Source organism: Sturnus vulgaris, chromosome Z, assembly GCF_052056855.1.
Source record: "Sturnus vulgaris isolate bStuVul1 chromosome Z, bStuVul1.hap1, whole genome shotgun sequence".
Classification (NCBI taxonomy): Eukaryota; Metazoa; Chordata; class Aves; order Passeriformes; family Sturnidae; genus Sturnus; species Sturnus vulgaris.
In genome coordinates this window covers 28,150,765-28,173,583 of record NC_142283.1, presented here as the reverse complement: position 1 = coordinate 28,173,583, position 22,819 = coordinate 28,150,765, and the positions used below count along the sequence as shown (strand labels likewise).

General features: G+C 36.0%; 1 protein-coding gene across 6 annotated transcripts in view; it reads right to left on the bottom strand.

Moving 5' to 3' along the window:
* Positions 1 to 22,819, bottom strand: part of ARB2A (ARB2 cotranscriptional regulator A) — a 267,766-nt gene that overhangs the window by 119,213 nt on the left and 125,734 nt on the right. For all 6 annotated transcript variants that reach the window (XM_088156755.1, XM_014883550.2, XM_088156756.1 and 3 more), the window contains one exon: positions 13,986 to 14,204. In XM_088156755.1, the coding sequence (XP_088012881.1) occupies positions 13,986 to 14,204 (219 nt within the window). The remainder of the gene's footprint in view (positions 1 to 13,985; positions 14,205 to 22,819) is intronic.

Sequence of the window (22,819 nt, the reverse complement as noted above, 5' to 3'; positions counted from 1 at the left end):
CATATAGAGTTTCTTAGATTTTCATTGGAACTGAGAGTTAAGAAAGGTGAGTTTGGGCATAGATCTGTGCAAAAATATAGAAAGCAGCAAACGTTATCCATGCCCTTCACTCCGCAGTGTCTGAGGCTCTCTGCATGGTGAATCCCTTCTGCTGCTCTGTTCAAATGCTCTCCTTCTTCAGTTTCTTATTTGGAAATTCAAGTGACTTTGTAATCTGAAAGGGTTTGCTGTTTATAAAGCAAATCCTGGATTTCAAGCTAAATTAATTAAGTCTCAAATATTATTATATTGTCCTGGCTAAAGCATATGCTTGTCAGCCAGGGTAGACAATTTTATCAGGCTGTTGTGTAAGTCTGGATTTTCCCATTATTGCTTCTGTTGGAATCAGGCATGTCTTGCCATCATCACCCGGCTTCTTCTAGTAAAGTGCAGGAAAGGAGACCAAAACCAAGAAAAAATCAGGTAAAATCAGATACTTAGTGGCCCTTAATTATGGTCTTCACCAATAAGTTAATTATTTTATTCTTAAGAAAAGAATGTAAGGAAACACAAATATGATATTTGTCTTTTTCAGTCTGGGCACAAGAACATTCTTGACTCACTGAGATGAAAAAGTTGCAGGAGAAGAAAATAAATAGGAGGAAGGAGAGTAATTAAGCAGAGGGGGTTTTACTTAAGAAAAAAGAACAACTTTTCCCTTCTTGTGTATCTTTCTCTTTTCTATATAATTTACAGGGTTCCATGCAAAAGAAGGCTGAATTTGAAGCAGCATGTTCTGGCAAACTTTGAAATCTTGCATGGAGAAACTCCTCAGACTGAAGACATAATAACAATTCCTCAGATTAATCCTATCTGCACAGTCATACCATGGCTATGGACAAATACCTGTGCAGTTCACAAGAAAATCCCCATGCCATGATGATCTAAGCATTATCTGGCAATCTCTTGCAGGTGGACTTAACACATTCTAATTTAAGTAACAACTACAGCAGCTTGGCTGAAGATATTCCAATTAGTAAAAATACTCAAAGACTGGGGCAGCTGCATTTCAGTACTGTTACAGATACCTGTATTTTACATTTTTTAAGCCTTCCTGTACCTTTTTCTTTCCAAACTACTCAATTTCAGGGATCAAGATTCTGCCCACAACGTATTTCTGCCTCTAACATAACAAACCCCATCAAACATTGCCTTTTGTATGATCAAATTATGGAATAAAAGAGTATTTCTTAAACAATCAGATTGTACTTCACAGACATCCTCCTCAGTAGCCACGTTTCTTGCAATTAACAGAATAATTGTGAGGGCAAGTAAATAAAAATGAATACAATACTTTTATAAAAAGAACTATCTTGACAAGACACAGAGAGATCACACCAGTCATTCAAATGATTACATGCATTTTTCTCAGCACTAAAAGCAATTCCTTTGGAAATGAAAGTATCTGAAACATTCAAAAACTCTTAATGGAAGTCATGCAGAAGTGTTATTTTTCCACTTCCTATAGTACTTAACAGCCTATTTTATTCTCCTGTTCTTTCAATCTTTATATGTTGTAATGAGAAACAGACTTTTTTTTATAACCATACTATTCCAAGAAAAATACCATTTTTGCCAATGAAAATGCAGCTTTCTCCACCACAGGAAACAACGAATCTACACAAACTTCAACACATTTAAGTACGATAACAACTTAGAATTTTCATTAACAGCTATGGTTTCAGAACAAACCTCAGCTGTACAATCTCTGTTACAGAGTTTATATCTTTTGCGTGAATTAAACGAAATAGAATGGCTTTGCTCCGTACTGTTCTTCACTTCTCCATCTGTATTTATTACACTCAAGAACAGTTATTTTAGTGGAAGAAAGATTTAAAAGGCTCAAATCTATCAGATTTCTCTTAATAAAGATTGTAAAGTGCTCACTGCTTTAAATAAATGGATGTATTACTTACTTAAGGCATAGTTAAAGATTTGCTGAAATGCATTAATATGTAGAGGACTATTGTTAATTGTATTTGAAGTAACTGTCATTAGCTTATAAAGCAATTATCTAAAGACAAACACAATCTGAAATTCAGATTTGAATTTTCTGTTGGTTCTGATTTCAATAAGCTGATAAGCTGAATGTTTAGCTATTTAACCTTGAATTCTGCTTCCCCATTTCCCTGTGCAGATGCACCTCTGTTATTTTTCTTTCACAATAATGTACTGTAGGAAGTGATCTTTCATCCTAATGAGTTGCTACACAACCTCAGAACTTGCCTGTCATACCTCTGTCTTGAACTCTATGACTCCTTCGTGTTGATTATTTCATTAAAATAGGCTCTTTTCCACACAGATTAGCAAGGCCATTCGCATTGCAGCAGTGGTGCATCGCTGTCATTGAAGATCATTAGATATTAGATCAACAGCAATTTTCTTCTAACACATTGCAATTTTTTTTAACGACTCAAAACATCCAATTACATAACAGACAGCTTGGCTGTATTTTAAATTAGCACAGATGCTAAAGCCAGGAAATGTAATTCTCGGGATATCAGAACAAAAGGTTCAAAGTAAAAAAGAATTCTTATATACCATAAGATTATCAGGACTAGACTGTCACACTGTGACCTTCCTGGCGTCTAGCTAATCTGACAATATTTGGCAGAGCATTGTTTCAAATCAATAACTAATTAACAAAGTACAAAAGAAGTTGTACTGTTTTTGAGCCTCCTTGTTAAAAATGGCTTTTGGTTGCACATGGGCAGAAAGGTCACTTTTATGACATCTTCAGGAGTCTTTCAACACCTTGCCACTGTCAGATTAAATTACTTTTAGCAATTAATTGTCATAAATTAAAACAGAAGCACATTTGTTACAGCAGGTTGTCGTAATGACAAAGTGAACAGTTGTTTTGATATGAATTTTTTCCACTAACCCTCTATCATATCTTAATTTTTTTGGTTGACCTAACTGGAAAATTGGGAGCAATCTTGTAACTCAGGCAGCATAGGCCAAACATTGGTGGTCTTACTGAGATTACAGACTGAATAACAACAGAACAGAAATTCCAGAGATAACTGAAGATCCTGAGAATACGTATCTTATATAAAATGTAATATATATCTATGCTTCTGTGTGGGATAAGAAAAATAAACCCTCAAAAAATCACATGGATGCCACTTTTGTTACTGTTATAAATGGTCCTTGATGCTGTGTAAATCCACTATTAGAAAACACCATTTGTTTGATGTATTTTAAGATTAAGTGGATTGAATGGCAGCCTTCCCCCATTCAAACCATTAGTTTTGGAAACATGGATCTTACTGAGATTCAATGAAAAAAAATTCTGTTCTTTTAGTTCCTTTTTTTGAACTCCTCTGTATGCTGATGCACATATCCATCTCACAGATTAGTCCTCTGACATTTATCATCTCAGGTTTGAGTCTGCTAAAAAGCATTACATCAGGATGAAAACAGACAACAATCCTAACAAAAGTTCACTGGATAAGCAGGAAAAGAGAAGCAAGACAGACTCCATCCTACACTGGAGAAGAAAAAGACTGCGCCTAAGAATGGATCTGGGCAACTGCAGAATCTATCCTTAATGCTGTCAGCAGAAAAACTGTAACCCCAAGAAGTCTCTGCTCAACGTGTCTCTAGTCCTGGTTGCCCTTTAGGAGCTGATTAGCCAGATCTTCAGGCTAACTGAGACTCTGGAAGAACTCTGACAGCTCTTATAATAAGCAGCAGAGCACTGTTTAACAATCTATGTTTAACATATTTTTCCATTTTTGTTGTTAACTCTATTAGAGCAAATATTTTCTATACTAACATATTCTAAACCTTAAATCTTGCTAAGTAATATAAATGAAAATGAAGTAAGTGAGTGAGTAAGAACTCACAGTTGCCAGGTACCAAGCATCTTGGAAATCCTCCATATTGTGATCACGTTCAGTGTATCCTAGTAGAATGACCAAATATCCAAGCAACATGGACTTGTTTGGAGGTGGAAGCATTCATGCAAAGCTGGACAGAATTTTCTTAAGTAATTTGTAACTCTTCATGAACATGGGCACAGGTGTAAGAGATGAAGAGAAGCAGGGTTTCTGTCAGGGGCTTCAAGGCAACCTGTGGGGTAATGCACTGGGCCTGATGCTAAGCTTTGGGTCTCACCATGAAAATAGCAGTCTAGATAAAATCTTCAAAGAAGTAGTTGTGTACAGGCTTAATTAAACCACTCTTCACTAATGCTTTGATAAAGTACAGCCTTTTAAATTCTGTCATGTCTATCCACTTCTGAACACACACTTTGCAAATGATCAATTTAAATGTCACAGTGTGTTTTCACTCTTTCTGAAACTCAAGAACTGCATTATAGTTTAAAATGAAATCTTGTGGACTCAAATTAGCAATTTAGACAAAATCTTGATAAAGATATAACAAAGGAGAGGAAGTAGGAAGGATGTGGGCAGTACTTGTATCCTCCTCATTATTCCAGAACGGTCATCCTAATAACATCTTGACATCTGTGAAAAAACTCCTACTGCTGTTCTGGTTGAATGTCCTTCAGCAATTTCAAGATAATGATCTGTCTTGGGGAAATTCTTGATCTCTAAAGAAATCATGAATATGTGCTCAACATCCAAGTCTTAAAAATGCCAAGAAATATCAGTGCCTGTCTGTGGTTGTTTATATCTTTTAAGACACATTTCTGTAGCAGTACTTGTGCAAGACCACATTGTTTTAACTATAGTGATAGCTCGGTAAGCTTCTTGGTCTGAATCACCTACTCCTCCTATTGTGGATGGCCAATCTCAGTAGTACTAAATATTCTGAGACAGTGAAATTTGCCTCTCTTCACTGTGTCCACAAAGTTGATTCACAGAACAAATACTTCTTCGAGAGCCGAGGTGAAACTTTGTAATGTCAAATCACTGAACGACATCAGTTAGAGAGAACCTCTGAGGGTCACCTAATCCAAAACTATGCTCAAAGCTCTTTCAGCCAGGACTGGTCTCAACTGCCATACCTCATACTTTCCAACAAAAGGAAGAAAGTGGGAGCTCCACAGTTCTAGTGTCACAAAAGTGTAAAAATGTACATTGTGAAAGCTCCCCAAAACTTGATTCAAAGGCATTGGAGGGAGAGTGACTTTGGACATACTCCAGAGAAATCCCGAAGATGACTACAGCACTTTGGACATGAAATAATTTATGTTACTTCTGTGCCATAACACTATCTTTCCAACTTTTGTACGCTTTGTGGACTCACAGTACAAGAGAGGCAGTGGTCATCTTTTGCCATCTGTCTTTGTTAGTCTAACAAAGCTGAACTTAGTCTGGTCACTTTCTTTTTGGATAGAGACAGCTATATTCATGGTGTTCTTAGAAAATTATGTCATGGCTATTTACCACCACCATAACAGAATAACAACAGTATCTCAACTTCTGCTCTAGTGATGACACTGTTTGGCGGCAATTAGAAAAAAAAAATAATTTATGCATCAGCCAAACTTTATAAATCAGCTAGAGTAGCTCAAAATAGAAATGGAAAGGAAATGGTAAAATAACGTAATGAACAATAACAGCAAACAGCAAAAGAAAGGTATTTAAGACAAGTGTTCTTAAATCAAATCAAATGCTGTTATTTTAAGATGTATCACAGTCACAACTCATATGCTCACTCAAGGCAATGCAGTCAGAGCCTGCATGCAGACAGAGCAGCATGCAGCATCTGAAAACTTGATATAACTCACTGAGGAGAACTTCACACACAGTCTTCACTGGTAATGAATTTAAAGATAATCAACAGTCATTAAACCTAAGCCTACCTTTTTTGGCAACCAGTGCAAGGGACACACAATAAATAACACAATCCTGACATCAAATGTGTTTATTCATTTTTCGAACATGAAAAGCGGAGTAGCTAGAGAAGTAGGGAGGTGTCCTACAAAGTGGAATCTGTGAGGGCAGTGATGCATCAAAGCCTAAGGCCACACCTAGAAATCTTTCAAAATTACTTAGGCAGCCTAAGCTTTGCTAAATTTCTTCACTACTTTATTTGATAACTTCAAAAGAATTCCTCAGCAAACCAGATCCCAAAGAAATAAATATCTGTCATCTTAATATCTACATGCAGTTAAAGCTTTCCTTTTCCCAGGTTAAGAACAGAGAGGTTGTGACACAGTTAAGTGGTAATTGCCCACTTTTATAGGACATAGGCTGAACTGGCAAGATCCATGAAATCAGATTATTCAGTTACACAGCAGGTGGAAAAGACAGGAGATAGGAATGAAGAAACATCCTGCACGGAAATGCCCGTCCAAAGGAACACACTGCAGATGCTCACGAAGTACTAGATGTATTGCCTGAATTAAATACATTTTAAATTCCTTGCTGTATTATATGGCTCGATACACTGATTAAATCTTTGCTTTTCCAAAAAACAAAGCTTTCCAGTTTCATGTATCCTATGTCCGTCATAGCCTGTATTAAGTCAGAGGCCATCTTACGCAGTTTACAGGATGCCAAACATGCAAGAACTTAAGTTTCATATTCTTTGGTGTAGGTAGTGCCTGTGTGCAAACACTTGCACATGTACTTGCATGATACTTTTCTCACTCCATGTTTTTGCTAGAAGTATCAGACAAGATCTCAAACTGCTGCTTATGAGCCCAGAAAATCTTCGCTCTCCTCAACACACACAACTCCTGGTAATTCTAAATGCATGTCAATCTTACTTAGTTTCTCTCCAAGCAGTGTCCTCTATTGGGAAAACAAAAATTCAAGTTTTTCTTGAAAATATACAAAATACATCTCACTGGGTATCGACAAATTCATTCTTGCCAACTACCGATCAAAAAAGACAGAGAAAGAGAATGAGAATCAACTGTGAAACAACAAAAGTGTAGAACAATGTGTCTGAACAGCATGCAGTCCATTCAGGGGAGAAAACCTGCTACCAATGCCACTGACCACAAAAGACAAAAGCATTTTTGATCAGTTTAGAATACATTTTTATTTGGGGAGATAGAGATAAAACAAGGATTCAGTTGAGAGAGGAATGGGAAGATTTCTCAAAATTTAGATGAGTTAATGGCTGGAGATAATTATAGAACAGATTAGGAATGACTTCTTCCTGGACACTATGGAAATGAAATTAACAGCTCTGAAGTTCGTAAAACCATATCTTGGAGAGTGCTGATCTGATACGGCGTTGACTAAGACAAAGCAAGAACCCAAGGACTGTTCTTCTAAAAACTCACAATGAGGCATATTTCTTTGCAGAGTGATGGCAACAAGCTGATTAAAAAGATCAACCTTGTTCTTCAAGATGCAAATAATTCAAAATAACATCACACAGTATATAAATTCATAAAAAGTAAGGATTTTGGTTAGTAAAATCCTTAACTTGTAAGAATTTTAGAATTAAATTAATTAATTGCCATAATACTTAATTTTTCAAATTTCGATCACCTATGAATTGCAGACGAGAGCCAACATTTTTTCCTGGGCAGCTTTTCCCACATTGTTCCACTCCTCTGTTTCCTCCCCTTTGGCAGCTGTCACTGCTGCAGGCAGCCAAGCAGCCTACACAGGAACCACCAGATTTATCTTAATCCCAAAAGCTAGATTTTTTTCCCCCTTCATATTTTTTCCTGAATTTACACTTTGTTTTCTATAGATGAGGTGAAAACATCCTTGAACTTACAATGCATCCTGTAACCCAGTTCCCAGTCTGCTGACATTCAGTTCCTAGACTCCACAAATGATTTTCTGATCTCCATGCACTGCACTACAGCCCTCCTATCCTCCTCTCCAAAATGCATAAATATTTCTAGAGGGGTTCAGTGTGGTGGTATGTCTTGACAGAAAAAGGTTATTTTGCAATAATGCTATTCAGCTTAAGATAGCTACAAATATGTATCTCACAATATCTCTCACAATATCAAGTGTCTTATGGCTGACTGGTCCCCAAGAAAAGAACATGTAAAGAACTCTCAAGTTCTGCAAAAAGGTGTATGTTGCTACTCGAGCCCCTGCTAAATTCTTTCTGCCAATTTTCCTAAACACAGTGAAATCTAGTAGCAAAACATGCAACTGCGTGCAGGAAGTTAGAGAATATTATCCTTGCTTTTGGATATCAGCTAAAATCCTTTTTTTCTGATAGACAAATGATAAAGGATCCTGGCAAATGCAATCTGTAGTGGCCCAAAAGACCAAGAAGGTCTTTGCAGTCCTTCACTGCAGTCACGATACAATCAAAACCAGGCAATATCAGAGTTCAAGATGTGTGAATGATTTTATTCACTTTTGACATCAACAAGTACATCTGCATTCTACTGAGACGGTTTTTTTCACTATTACCCCAAAAACCGACCACATTTATAAGCCTGAATGCCATCTGAAAGGAAGGAGGACTCTTCTGACTTGTGAGCGAAAATCTTCTTTAGCACCATGGGAGCACCATACAGTTCATGGTGGGAGGAGAGATGCAACCTGGTTCTTTCTTTTAGAAACTTACATGGCTTGCCTCACATTTTAGGAGCTGGATCTAACAATGGACACTTTATCAGCATCATGTAATGAATGTGTGAAAGACACCAAAGCTAGATGGTACCGATTTATTGCTTTTCTTTGATTAAACCATACTTGTGAAACACAGAACAAAGAGGGGGTATAACAGAGAGAAGAGCCAACGGTGTTCTTGAAGAGATACAGAATTTCCCCTCAGTGATTATCTGTGTCTCTGATTTCTCAGTCGCTTAAGAAAAAGAAGACAAAACTTTCCAGGATTAGTAGATGCTAACTGTACTATAAGAATTCTTTGTAATCTCAGGATTTTTAAAAACATCTAAGTTAGCTGCTCATGCTAAATACCCTATGTGTAAATTATTGAATACTAGTTTAAATTCTCCATAGTTAGCTATTTAATGTAAGATGCCTGTTGACTGTAGTATCTATGGAATTAAACATGACATACATATATATATATATATATTCTTCCTGATTCACAGAAACTACTATAAGAACTTAAAGCTTATCTGACCTTTTAGGAATGATGTAGTAGCCTAACTGCAGGTGCTAAGTGTCATGGTACATGTTTGGCTTCCAGCTGCTGGCCCAGGGTGGTGCATGTCTCTGGTGCACAGGTTCTGCAAGACCAGATCTCTCCTGGAGAGGCATTCCTAGAGCACTCAGAATGTCGCTACATGCTCATGTTCTGCACTTGAACTGCAGCATCTTCTCGACTCTGAATGCCTAGTGCCCAGTAGTACATGGGGCAAGAACAACAATGTCATGGTGGCTTCTAGGCAGTTCTCATGAGCTTTTTACTATCAGCATGATTTTACTGTTGCTTACAAGTGAAGGAGATTTCTCAAGAACATAAGGAAGTAACAGGCTTTAAAAGTGGGCAGAGTAAAACCATGTGATATTTCAGATGTATATATAAAGTAAAGCTGGCAGTTGTAAAAGGAGAAACAAAGAAGGCATTGTTTGTTGTAAAAGGGAAACAAAACATGCAGCATGAGACTCTAGAGGCTGAAATCCCGATGCCCATGTTTGCCACAGACATTCTCTGTGCTGAACATGTATGTCCTTTACCTCTCAAGAGCTGTTTGCCTAGAGCTTGTCATTTTGTCTTCTCTGGTGGAATAAAGGGCTTATTAGTTTTGTCTCAGCAGCAGGCTAATGTAGTCACACAGGTCTTGGACAAGAGCAGGTGTGCACCTTGCCAAGTCAGAGGGTAGGTCATCGGCCCAGAGATGGCCATAGGGTGAAACTGGCAGCTGGTGGGACTGCAGCTATGTCAGGAAACGGCTCAATCTTCAGTGTGAAAGAAATCCACAGCTCTGAAAGGACATCCCACACAGGCAGACACTCTGCCGTGACCTTCATGTCAGCCCTACCGAACAATGAGCAGAAATGGCACAACCGTGCTTGCATGCTTGCCAGGATTTCCTGTCTGCCAACAGTCATTGCTTACTTAACTGTGTATTAAAACAACTGACTTTTAACGCTTTTTCCTTAATACTGACAAATTATCCAGATGTATCCATTTTTAGTAAAACATTAACTGGTTGCATATGATCTTTTCCAACTTAATCTCTCACAGAAGATAGGAAAAATTATTTATGTAAAGTATGTTACAACCATAATTAATTTCATTAATATGCTGTTAATGGAAACGGCACTGTTATAGATTGTGTTATAGCAAAAATAAGATTTTTAGTAAGAATTATTCAAGCCGATAAACTCAGTGGGGAAAAAAAGGACAAAATCCCTAGCATACAAGCTTTGGAAAGGCTTATCCTTTTTGTCCACAAAACCTGACCCCATTAGTTGGTCTGATAAAAGTAATTCTTCCTACTTCTTCCTTGGTTGTCTCTTTGATATCCTTTAACTGTTGGGGCAACAACATTATTGCTTAATATAAAATTATGCAATTTGTACTTTTTCTTTCATAACATTTCAGAATCTACTCAGAATATTGTTTAAATGGTGAATGCAGTTTAGAAGGGGGAAAATACTAATTTACATTTTTAAGTATCTTCTAACATAGAAAAGACACTGTCAATGTGAAAATCTGTTGGGAATGGGAGATGGCTGATAATGGAAGGAATGATCATGCCACATTTAAGCATGTATGATCTGTTTCCATAGAAAACGATTAGAGAGCAACAAATTCTCAGTTTACTTCAGTAACAATTGAAGGCTAGCTAGGGTGGTACATTTCTGGGGCGAAAGCATTAGCCCATATGTACAGAGCAGCCTCTGGTGGCCTAAGAAAAAATGGTAATATTTATAACTAAGGATAGAAATATGTTTTTTAAAAGGATGTACGTACATATTTAGCTATTTTACTCCATCTTCTATTCAACATATTAAAAACCAGATGCTTTTAAAATGATCTGTCAATATGCTTGTTAAAATCTGAACAGTAAGAGTATTAAAATTCATATGCATTCATTAGCACATTATATAAAAGTAAAATGCTTGTGTTTAATCATTCCGTAAAAGTATTATAGTCAATGCTGATTATCAAAAAGGTTTTTTTTCCTGGTTTGCATTGCTAAAAGTGAAATAAAATTTACAAGAATGTTACAGAATTGATGACATTTTCTGTCTTCACTTGTGAATTCAGTTGGCAGATGTTTTCAAGAACAAAAAAATCTGTCTTATTACAAAACATATTAAGCAGGTTTTCCTGCCATAATGTTTGACATGATGTTTATTACCCAGACCAAATCAGTTCCTTTAACAAGCCATAATGTATGCCAGAAAGTACATTATTTCATAGTTAAGGAAACTTCCAGCAGGAAACAGTAAGTACTTTGATCTTTCAAGAGCACTATGCTTAATGCATTACATACTGCCATAGTCGTTTTTATTTATACTCATTTTGTACAAAAATACAGAGCAGTTTGATATTTTGTATTTCAAGACTCAGTTTTTACATATTCTTGAATACCCCAGCTATTTTTTTTTTTACTATGAAAATAAAGAAAATACTTAAACATAATTACCGAGGAAGAGTTCTAATTCTCCAGTTCTTGGAAAATCTAGCTGCTCAAGTGAGAGCATCAACCAGACAGCTTTAATTTGTTCAAATGTCATTTCCTCATTAGATCACAACAGATCTCAACGACTCTATGAGAACATAACTGAGGATATTTATTCCTGCTGCTTAACAGCCTGAAACAATTTTTCCAGCATATTTGACACAACTAAATTTTTCCTTCAATGTCAGATGAAGTTAAAGCCTTCTTGTGAGGAAATTTTTCGTCTGGTCTATCCATACTTTTTCCTACTTGGCAAAGTTGACATAAGTCCTGCTCTGGTTTTTTAAAACTCTTTGATGACATCATCACAAATCATATACCATCCTTAAATATCTCTGTTGAGTGACAGCATGTTTTATTTTATGAGCCTAGTGAGCCAAATGTATGCTATACTATACAGTAAGATTGTATCTGAATTGCCCTTTGAAATCACCCCAAATCAGCACCAACACTATAACCACAACAGCCCATGGAGGCAAGTCCCTGCATGCAGGCAGAGAGCAACCCTATGGACTCAAGCATGGGAGGCAAGAAAATTGCAAATATGGCATTGCAAGAGTTTGCACCTCTTGCAACCACCTACACACATAGCAGTTCTGACCAACAGAGTAAATGGAACCCTACTGATGGTCCAGTTTCGTTTCAGAAACTGGTAAGCAAGGAAATTGCATTGATTTGTCCCACAATACACTAAAGTAGGTATGTTTTTCTTTTTGTTTCAGAAAACTATCTGTACTGGAGTCTACTCAGAAAAAAATCCCCAAAATAATGATTTCAGAATACAACACAAAGCTCATCAGAAAACCCACTTTCAATTAATTGGCCTGGGAAAGGAGACCACCAACCACACTTTCACTAAAACATACACTACTTCTTTCCTTGATTTGAAGAAAATCAAATAAAGCAAACATCAACAGTCATATTTAAGGCATAGAGCTGTGCAGAAAGGAAAACAGGATGGAACAATATATTTTGTATTTCGGGGGGTCAAGCCTCCTGAAACCAAATTTCACGCCTCATCAGGCAAGAGTCATGAGAAGGTAGAATTGCTAAAAGGGTTATGAAAAAAAGGTTCACTTTCAACAAAAGAACACTGAACCTGCCTGCTGACTAGACTTCTTTTCAGACAATACAGCAGCACTGTCCACTGGATTCTTATGGACCTTAAGTTAAGACTGGTTGCCCCTCTTAAGAAGGAGGGTTTGGCTAGTGGGCAGACTAGAACCTTATAAAAAATCTGCAAACAGGAAACACAGAGCCTTGTTGGTGACTCTGAATATATATATGCATACCTTTGTTTCCCATACTTAGGTATTTTTCAAAAGACAGTAAATATTTATGGTATTAGTGGCAAATTTGTATCCAAGTTATTAACCCTTTTAACTAGCTGGCACAGTTTTATTTCTTATACAAAAAAATGTTATGCTAAAAAAAAAAAAAAATTAACAGGGGCATACTAAAATTTAAGACAATTCTAATATGCTGGATTTTTCTCTGTTTCTCACCAGAATGGCATACATTTTTATTGTTTTACCTTCACTGTGGAGTTTCTGATGTGTTACTGTTGAATGAAACTTTCATAATAAGGGTTTTGGAAACTGTATGACTCAGTCTGGAATGTATAATGCACAGTCTGTATATGAAGCAGAGTTTGTCAATGCACAAATAATATTGTTTGTGCCCCCTGCAGAATTAGAAATCCTCGGGTAGCACTGTTATAATGATCCCATGCTGGTAGCATTACCAAATGCAAAGGTTCACTGAGTCAGAGAAGGGCAAGGGACAGAGTTTCTTCATCATACCAGTCTTAAATTATTCTAGCTTGAATATTTATTTATATATTAGCAAGTTTCCTCCTTTGTCTGCCTTCAAAAGTTTAGCTTAAACACAATGGATGGCTGCTTATATAAAAACAATACAGGGTAAATTTGCTACTACACAAGATGAACACTGGTATTTTCCATGATACATTATTAATTTGGCAGGTGATAAAAAACTATCAGGCTGTAACTACTGCTTCCCCAATATAATACAATGAATGCATACATGACATGTGAAGCTAGTATGCTGCCTAAGCTTCAATAAAAAGTCTTTCTTATGAACACCTCTGTTTATAAAATGTTTTTTAGAAAGTCTTTCTTAAATTATTTCTTTCTTGATAACATCAGTGAGTTCCTCTGAGGTTTATCTGAAATTTCCCTTTGAAATTAGAAAGAATTTTTCTGTAACACTTCCAAAACTTTATGATGAATAACTGACCAAATAAATGACCAAAAATACCAACAGAATAAAGAGCCAGGAACTCTGTATGACTTGAATGTCATCTCAGTAATGTACTTGTTTTTAACAAAGCTTGTTGTTTATTAGCCAATACAGGCAGTAAACCTATGTATGAATCAATAAAGAAGGGCAAACAAAACCAAAAGAAACTTACTCTAATATAGATCTGCATAGTTTCTTTTTCTTTTTGTGGATTTCGGTACTTTTCATAGAAGTCACGTCTCTTCTTTGTTTCCTTCTGGATTTTATCTTTTCTTTCTCTCTTTTCTGCAGGTTCATCGGAGATATCAGAAGACAGCTGTATTTGGGCTTTTGTCTTCTCAACTTCAATATAGTTCTCATTGGGATTCAGAACTATTACTCCATAGCCTTCCTATTTCAGAAGAGAGTCACACACACACACACAAAGAAATAAGAAGAAATGTGAAAAGGGATATTTAATGCTTGAAAATGCTTTGCATTTACTTTAATGCTCTTTAGAACTTTTTATTTATTTCAGCAACTTTGTACAACATCGCTTATAGAAGGGTTTTTAAACATATTCTGTCATTAAAGGGATATTGATGTGTGAATATGAATCTGTGCATGTACTTATACTCATACACATCCCTCAGTGTCAGAAAAGTTGCCTGTTTTACCTTTAAAATAATTTAATATGTTGTTTTATTCATAAGCACTTATATGACTTTTTCAGAAAACAATACGGGAACTGAAAGCAAAATGTTGCTTTAAGAACTCTATGTAATAATGAATAAAAAGCTTTATGCCCAGTCAGTAAAAACCTTTAAAATAAAAAAGATTGAGAGATTTTATATATAAATATAGACACATTAAGGAAAGCATGTGAATATCATTCACCACATTTTAAAATAGTAAAACCTTTTGTCTAGCTGATAATAAGCATACCATGGAGAGGCAAATAGCAGCAGTAACAATGAATCAATACCCAAACTGATTCAGTGGTGTAGCTTACAAGTCAACTCTTTATGGTGAATCTGACTTTTTAGTGCACCTTTAAAACTGGTGTAAAAGTTCATCAGGATTATACTGCATATTCAACAAATTCAGAGCAAATTTGTGACTTGCAGGATGCTTTTGAGCATATAAGATAAATTTTGTGCCTCAGGAAATAAGCTGGTTGAAAAAATATGAATTTATGAAAGAGAAATAAATCTTGAATAAATCAGCCAATCAAATTTTATTCTTCTTAAATGATAGCAAATCACAAAAAATTGCAGTATTTGTGGAAGATATAATTGTAAATGAAGGAAAAAAAGAGAAGCATGTGCATTTAACAATGTGTCCCTAAAGATAACCTGGGATCCCAGGCAAAATCAAGCTATCCTTTAGAAGCAGATTTTAATAAAGACTTACTTTTTGGAAACATCTATATTAATTAACTAATGGAACAGCTTTATTCCAGCTTTTCACTTGGTGCTCCATTTTCACTCGGTCCAGGCATGAGGATCAAAAGAGGTCACCTAGCTGCCCAGAGCAAACCAAGTCTACGCCAACAAAAGATACTTTATTTGGGCTTGCTTTATTCTAATCTGTAGAGCCATTCACAAACCTTGTAGCTCATTGTGGCTACTGTCAGGTAGACAGATTGTCACTCAGTGATTTTCTACAGCTGGACACACTCGACTAGTTATCAAAATCACGTCTAAAGGGAGTTCCTACCCCTTATCCTTGTGCCCTTCTCCAATGTCTGCTGTGGCTCCTCCTCCCACCAAAAACCAAGTTAAAGGGCACAGTTGCACTCTGCTAAACAGGGCGAAATAGAGGCATTCAGGACACTATCTCTGGCATAAGTTATATAGTCAAAAAAGGTCACAACAGGCCAAAGAGAAAATTATCTCCTTGTTAGATGCAGCACCATAAGGGATCTCCTGTCACATGATTCTCCTGCCTTGCCTGCCATGAATTAAACTGGGATAAATATAAATAAACAGGCAAAAACATAAATAAACAATAGGAAAGGGTGAAAGAAAACAGAAAGTGAAACACAAATTTCAAAATCTATCCATGCCATGTCTGGCCATATTAATGCACAATTGTGTACTATGAGCACATGAATTTTGTAGCTTGCAAAACTTCAAAGCCCAAACTTCATCACAGAGAAGAATGTGGCTTACAAACATTCCTAAATTGAGCATTTGAGCCTGCTGGTGCTAGAGATTTTGCAGTACTCGGCAGGCTGGTAGTTTTGGGGCTCTTCATCTTCTTGACCCGCTTCTTTTGAGCAGAGACATTCTGTGTATTGATCTGTTTCGTTTTCTACACAATGCGAAATGCAAAATTAATGTGTTTATTACAGATCTAGAAGTGTTACAGGGATTTGAAACTCTATGCACTTCAACTTGAGCACAAAACAGTCACACAAATCATCAAAGAAGTGGAATTTGTCTAAGTTATTGATTATGTAACTTTAAATTACATGACTCATTTGTCCCATTTATGAGGACACAATGCCAATTTTTCACGTAGATATCAACAGGTGAAATATTACTCTATTTTTAAATTCACTGTTTTATAATCACTTAGAAGACTTTTATTAAATATATATATTTAAGGACTGTAACATGATTCCCTTTATATTTTTTTACAATTTCTCCCAGTTAGCAGGCCTCTCCTGTGAGTAGAATTGAAATAATTAAGTCATAACTGAACTAAAATGTTTTTTCCCCCTCTATTCTAGGAAAGTCTTTCTCTTTGGAAAGTAATCTCTTTTTGGACTGCTTTGCTTACATGATATGGTGTTATCACCCTCGTACTTCTGCATCCTAAATTTCAAGAAGAAAACAATGGCACCAGAAAGAAGATTTGAGAGTAACATACAAAAATCAATATGGAAAAAAAAATTACTGGTAAAATATAACCAATTACAACCTCTCTCATTCAGCCTTTATCTGAGCATTTTCTATTGAAAAGAAATATTCTGCTCTAAATAACATCAGTGTAAACAACATGGCTTTTAACTTCAATTAATTAAAAAAAAGTTATTTATGTGGGCACAGCTACACTACTAAAGTTTAGTGCAATCAGAAAATGAAAAAAAAGGTGGAGCTCTAATGCAGTGAATTTGAGAAGATGCAAGTCAGTGCAAACCTCAGAACACAAGACCACTAATACCTTAAAAAAAGTCTTCAGCAAAATTTAATAACAGACAAGAGACAGTCTTTGGCATAACTGTTAACATAGACAAAAATAACATTCATTAAAAAGCATCCTTTAAAACTGAAGCCCTGTTCAGAAACACCTCTTCGCATGCAGGACTGTCTTAATCTTTTTTCACCTTAGGCAATCCTGATGCGGAAAAGTATTAAATGTGTTATTACTATTACTTATTATTATGTATATTACTTAATTATTTGTTAATTTGGTGCTAGTGCATCTATACTATACAAATCAATGTCACTAAAAATACCAATTTCATCCATGATGAGCTTACATCATTATTAAAACACAGTGACCTATGACTTAAGTACCAATCATCTAGGAGGGTATCTTGTCACCCCAGTGGTATTAGGTAGTATGCAAACATTAGGTAATAACAGTAGTTTTCAACATAATAATAGTTTTCAATGTAATAGTTTTCTCCTGTCTTACCAGCATGCACAGAAAGAGAAATCACTCTCTGAAAAGTTTTTTCACAGGAAAAACCTAAGCTTTAAGGACACTAACCCCCCATCGCCATCAATCTTCAGCCATCAGTGTACTTGTGATAAGACCTTATAATTATGGCAGACACTGACAAATGGAACTTCCAGCCTCTAATCTACAAAATTACAGTTTCTCTCTCAGACTAAAGCACCCAATTAACTTCTCTTCCTCTCACATGGTAATGTTTCAAGGTAAGTAAAATTTAATCTACACTAACTCCTACCATTCTCCAGGTTGCTGCTTCTGGAAGTTGAGGATTGTGATGATGAATGAAAAACACTAAGTTTACTAAGTCAAGAGTTGGAAAGAATTGTGAACCTCAGTTACAATATACTACGACGTATACTACTAAGACAGAACAATGTAGAAGGACCTTTTCCATTGTAATACATGAGCCAGAAATGGAGCAGTACTTTCTGCCTCTTACTGGAAGTTCAAGGGGGTAAGCTTAAAAAAAAAAGAACCTCCAAGTATTTGAGGTAAATTCCATATCTTTTGAAATCTCACCTGCCTGGCACATGAGCAATGAGCTGAAACCACTCAGATCTGCATATTAATCCTCCAGATTGAGACACCATATGTCACAAGAGAGGTCAGAGCTGGAGAGGTATCTTTTGACCTATGTAACTATCTTTTTGGACTGCGAGCGAGGATCTGAAAGAGATAATTTTCCTGTGTTTGATCAACCTAAATTTTCAAGTTCAGTTTTCTATTTGGATGGTTGGCAGCAAAACCAGAATTAACTCCTTGGGGAAATACAATTCAAAGCACTCTGCTCTTAAACCTGCCAGTGGTTAAAACAGACACAGTGATGTCCATTCATCTTTCTGAAAGAAGTATGCTCTGTTCATTTCCCGTCTTTACTGCGAGAAGGGTACATCTATGTCACTATTGCGACACTGTAGGTGCAACAGCAGGATGAGGTCATGACAACCAATCAGAAGTCACTAGTGAAGCGTTAAAGTAAACATAGCTGTTGGAGATGCAGCTCAGCTTGAAAAATGCCCCCTCCATTATTTGAGCAATTTTCTCAAGACGTGACCTGTGACTGAAACGCCTGAAATGTCAGTTGATTCTGCTTTCTGTTTCCACCCAATGTACATTTTGGCAACTGCACCCTGCTAACACTGCGATATTTCCATCCCTCTTATACCTCAGCCGTCTGAATTCCAGTACTGTGTCCAAGTGTGTAAAAATGCCATGCTTCTGCCAAACACACTTTGTCCCACTAAGTTCCAAACTTAAAACAGCTCATCAGGTTAGGCAGGAAAAGAAAACGTACCACAAAAAGATTTTAGAGGACCACCTGTTGTCTATTATTTTTACATAGCACTTACTCATAAATCATAACACAGGGTAATTAATCAAGCTGTCAAAGAGAAGGTCAAAGGTTATGTGGGTGAGTCAGAAGGTCATGCATGGGCTGATAGAGGTCAGGGTCACACTGCATTCCTCATTATCAAGTTGGGATGAGAGACGGCCCAAGCAAACAAAAGTGAAAGCAGATGGAGAACTGAGTGGATAAAAAAGAGAAGAAAATTTTACAAACAAAAAGGAGTGGAAGAATTTGGGATACCTTCAAACAAGGAGGACAACAGAGCAGAAATACACTGAAATGTTCTAAAAAGATTACACATAATACAAACACACTACAGTTTGATTATTTAAATACTTCCATCGAATTTTTTTGCAAATATTAAGTAATGCCACAAAATGTGCATGGTAGTTTTGGCTCCATTTCACATCTGAAGTTAATACTTTCAAGGTGAATTAGACAAAAGGGACTTGTAACTGTGATTAATGTGGATGGATATGTAAAATTGCTTCTAAATGCTTAAGTTTATTCCTGTTTACAGCTACAACTAATAGATGTTCAATAAAGAAGTTATAACCTGCTTGAAAGATGTATAAAGAACTGTACTTTCATATACACAAATCTTTAAATACACAAAGGATCATAAAAGTCTTTCTAGATGACACAACAGCTATAAAATATTCAATCATAACACTGACCTGAATTAGATGCAGAATACTGTACAAAATTAGCTGTCACCCTTTCCTCAAAATCTTTGTTAATCTCATTTTGAATGTTTGCAGCTTTATCAACACATGCATCAATGTCAGCTCCTTGGTTACTGAACCGCTGTACTTGGAAGAAGATATAATTAAAATGTTTTGGCACAGAAAAGGTGAAATAGTATCTTCTCCTGGTCCCTGAGGAGTCTGTAAAACATGTAGGATATATTGACAAACACACACCCTTGTCTAGAGCCCTGACATCCCAGGTCACCCAGCTGCTATTTATTTCAAAACATTCACTTTACACTTATCCAAACTGCCACCTGCTGTGTAACTAACTTTTAATGGATATGGGAGCTATAGAAACAATAAACTCTTCATTTCCTTTTTGTTACTGCCTTCTAATTTGTCACTACATTACATCCAAATCTATTTACAAGCAGAACTGTATTTATCTTATTTCACAATCTTTACACTGGAAATTATTAAACATGCCATGACTATGTCTTACTTTACTATTTGTTAATTTAGTGCTAGTGCAGCTACACTAAACAAATCAATGTTCAAGGCTACAAAAAACTACCAGAAAAGCTGTTCCCATATTTTGAGTTTACTGTTGAAAAGTTTTGAAAAGAATTTATGTTTTACATCTCTCTATAATTAGCAACCCAAATATGTCTATGTGTTAGATCTGCAACCCTGTTTTATGCTGTTTGTTTGCAAGGTCAAAACTGAATAAAAACATCCATAAATGAGAAAGATTTTTAACATCCTCAGTTGTTTACTGTATTCTTTACAGGGAACTTCCATGTCTTTACAAGCACTAGTTTCAGTAGGATTTGCAGCAGGAAATTATTTCTCATGGCAAGTGAGACACAAGAAACTATTTATTTAATTTAATTCTGTGAATTAACTGAAAGAACTATGTTCATGTCCAACTACTGCTTCAAACACTGTCTAATAAATAATCAGATCCCTTCTCCCTGATGTGAGATTTGGGCTATTTGTAGAAATCACAGGAGACTGAATGGAAATGAATCTACCCTAGCCATGCAGGCAGGATACTGAGCTGCAAATAATCTCTCCACAACTGCCCAGGCCGTAAAACCAGATTCTGCTTTTCTTCATTAAATGCAAACAGCCTTAGGGGTGTCCATACAACCTGCGAAAGAATGAACCCACCAGTTTGCCCTCCAGATACCCTACAGGAACCCCTTCTGTAATTAAAGTCCTTAATCTAGAAGTTCATCCTCTCCCCTACTGCCCTAAAAAACTATTTTAAACTCTTTTCCAACAAAAATTTCAAATGCTTCAGAGAGGTATAAGAAAGAAGAACTAAGATTTTAGTGAAAATGTTATTTATATTAAAATAGAACTTTTTGAAAGCAACAAACCAGAAATAAAGTTAAGTAAAGCAATTTTAATAAAGCCCACATGAATAAAAAGTAATTATTGGTTCTAATCAATCCATCAATAAGGAAACCAAGGAGAATATCAGTTACCCCCTGAAAGTTATGCTTGAATATGTACACTGCAAAGCTGGATTGCAGGATTTTTTTAATGTATCTGTAGTATTTCCAAATATCCCATTAGCTGACAGTAAAAGTTCTCAACTGCAAATTCGTTATTCAATACGCTTTGCCTCCTCCCTGAAAATGTCACAGTATGTCTTGATTATTCTCATTAGCACTTCATGATGAATGTACCCCCAAACAGGCATTAAGTGTGTATTTTCTGTGTAACAGAACATGAAGAAGTAACAATTTATTCTACAATAAACCTATCTTCCTTTCCTTTTATAATAGTGTAAAGCCTTTGCAAACACTTTCTCTTTCTGAAATCCAGATATTTCAATGGGCTCAGGGTTTTTTCTGATTTGTAGAATACTTAGCTTGAAGAAAGGCAACCCAAGATGCCCAGATCTAATACTTTACCTTTCATTTCCAGAAATTTATATATATTAAACTACCATGGGAAAAGGTTAAATGCCAAGCTCTTGGTAGGTCTGTATTTCAGTATTCTAAATGAAAAAGACATCATGCGCATAGTGTTTTCTGTAATACTGAAGTTTACCAGAATCTTGAAAGGCAACTCCCATTTAGTGTTTTGTGACCAGAAATCCTCTATCTCAATGACAGTGAATTCAGCTCTTTTAGCATGTGCCTGTATTTAGTAATTCCCTGAGAAAACAGACAATTGTAATCTATCAGTAAAGCTTCTGGTCTGTACCTATCTTCAACAAACAGGTGCAATTTGGTACATTGATGCTCCTTCCTTCCCACAGTGACCTTCCCATGTCAGAAGAGCTTCTTATACTTCTGCTAAATAATTTAATTACTTATGAGTAATGGTTTCTTTTTAACCTTTTAAATGACTAACTCATTAAAATGCAGAAATATGCAAAACATGATGTCACTGGGTCAAACAGCTGTGTTGGTAAAATTATGGCTGTGGAAGTCCTTACGAACATAAAAATATTCTAATTTATATTGCTCATTGTATGGCAAAAACTTTTAAAACATATTATCTTTATAATCACAAAATGCTACACTACCTCACAGTAACATAATTCTTTTTACCTCCTGTGACCCTTCTGTATACATAAAACATAGCTTAAAAATATTTATGTTAATATGTTTTAAATTAAAAATATTGTTGAAAAACACCATGTGAAATGCTGATACACTTGGGACTCTAGAAAAAATAACTCTTGAATTCTCTTTGTTTTATGAATATTTAAGCTTTCCTGAAGAGACAGCACATAGAAAGAACACACAGGTATTTTTTTAAACGTCAGCAACTCTTTACTCAAAATACTTTGCTAATTAGTATCACATGCAGTCTGGTCTTGTGTTGCTTAAAAAGGCTATCACTATTTGCTTCCTGAAGGTTTTTTGAATTTGTGAAGCAAAAGACAAGTATTGCTGCAAATACGTAAACAAGGTATTATCAGATCCAAAGTTTAAAATGCCTTATGTCTCTGCTACACAGCTGATTTACAATGCTAAAAGGAGAGGACAGTAAAACCTAAATTCCTGGGATTCTCTGCTGATTGTGCTCTCAGTCACACATAAGTTTCAACTTGCAATAAACACGACTGATTTTTTGAAGCTGCTGGTTAATGGGTCTCTGCCAGTCCTACTTTTTTCTTTATATGTGCCAGACATTGTCCTAAAGGCTACCAGAATTTTTCTGTGGAACTAGTATTAACAAGTGGCACAATCTCCTAATAACTGAATCCCTAGAAAAAATACAGCATACTACAGAAGAGAAAAAAAACCAACACCCACCCTCCATCCTGAAAAA